General features: G+C 53.9%; 1 protein-coding gene across 1 annotated transcript in view; it reads left to right on the top strand.

Annotated features, from left to right (window-relative positions):
- The first annotated feature begins 727 nt into the window (after positions 1-727).
- ARMC10 (armadillo repeat containing 10) overlaps positions 728-1,508 on the top strand; it is a 22,763-nt gene continuing 21,982 nt past the window's right edge. The window contains exon 1 of the mRNA XM_025194904.1: positions 728-735. Within this exon, the coding sequence (XP_025050689.1) occupies positions 728-735 (8 nt within the window). The remainder of the gene's footprint in view (positions 736-1,508) is intronic.

Genomic DNA, 1,508 nt, shown 5'->3' on the forward strand with positions numbered 1-1,508 from the left:
CCCTCCCCCTCCCCACCTGTCTTGCACCTATGAACTGGCATCCCCTGTGATCTTTGCTACCACAGATTTGCATTTTCACAGACCTGCATATTGGCTCAAGCTTCTATTCCACCCTGGAGAGCACACAAACAGCAGACTCTCCCTATGCCTAAAGAAGAGGGTTTGGGCCCGAAAGCTTGTAAAGAACAATTTTTCCAATGATTTAGTTGGTCTAATAAAAGATATCACCTTTGCCCAAAGAAGCTTGTCTGCAGAAAATAGTGAAGCATTTGTGCTAAGCAGAGGTAGCGGCCTATTTTTATGTACATAGAGAACAGTGGACCTAGGCCTGCTAAGAGAGCTATGAGCATCCCTCAGTTGGGGAGGCCACTAGATACATAACAATTGAGTACTTGGAACAACAAAAATGAAAACGGGTGTGACTGGGATGGTCACAGTTTCATATGAAGGGAATTGAGTGGAGACACCAAGCAAAGAACTCCTGCCAGTGCCCATTGCCCCTTGAACGATTCCAAGGAGACTGGATGCCAGTCAGTGAAACTCTGCCCAGAGACATGTGCAGAGTGACAGGAAAATGGCTCCAGTGCTTGGATTCCTCCTGGCCAGAATCTCCTCCTGGGCTGGTAGATGGCAAGTTTGGCCATCTACCAGCCCAGGAAGGAGCCAGGAGAAGATTGACCAGAAGGCCCCAGGCCCGGGATGGGGAGCGCATGAAAGGTGCAGAGAGATGTGCAGGTAAAGCCTCAGGAGGAGTGCCGTAAGGAGGTGGTGGAGCCTGGTGCATTCAAGGTAAGCACAGGCAAGGACCTCCCTCTGCTGACAGATGTCAGGGATAAGCAGGGGCAGGGAACTGGCATAAGGAATGACAGGAGCTGATTACTTTCACAAAATCTTTTTTTTATCAAAATAGCCATTATTTTGTGTCACAGAATCATAGAAAATGAGGGTAGGAAGAGACCTCAGGGGGTCACATCTAGCCCGACCCCTGCTCCAAGCAGGACCAGCCCCAACTACATCATCCCAGCCAAGGCTTTGTTCACCCTGGTCTTAAAAACCTCCAAGGAGGGAGAGTGGCCAACTTGCCTGGGTAACCTGTCCCAGTGTTTAACTACCAGTGTTTACTACCCAGTGTTTTACTACCCTCCTAGTGAGAAAGTCTCTCCTAATATCTAGCTCCAGCTTCCCTTGCTGCAACTTGAGACCACCGCAGCTTGCTGGGAACACAGCGGGGCTTCACGGACTCCCCGTTCCGCGGGGGCGGTGCTGGCGTTCAGCTACCTCTGGTGGAGACCCCGGTTGCTCTTTGCAGCACTTCAGAGCCCAGGCCGGCCGGCCGGGGGGCTGCCCCGCGCACGGGATCTCTAACACGGCAGCGGCTGCTTTAACACAGCTCCTTGGTGCCGCTCACAGGCCCCGGAATAACAAAGCCCTCCCGCGCGGGCCGGGGAGGCGGCGCCCGAGCTCGGTTTCCGGCGGCGCCGCACGTGTCCCGGGGCCGGGCTGGCGCC

Source organism: Alligator sinensis, unplaced genomic scaffold, assembly GCF_000455745.1.
Source record: "Alligator sinensis unplaced genomic scaffold, ASM45574v1 scaffold1493_1, whole genome shotgun sequence".
NCBI classification, from domain to species: Eukaryota; Metazoa; Chordata; order Crocodylia; family Alligatoridae; genus Alligator; species Alligator sinensis.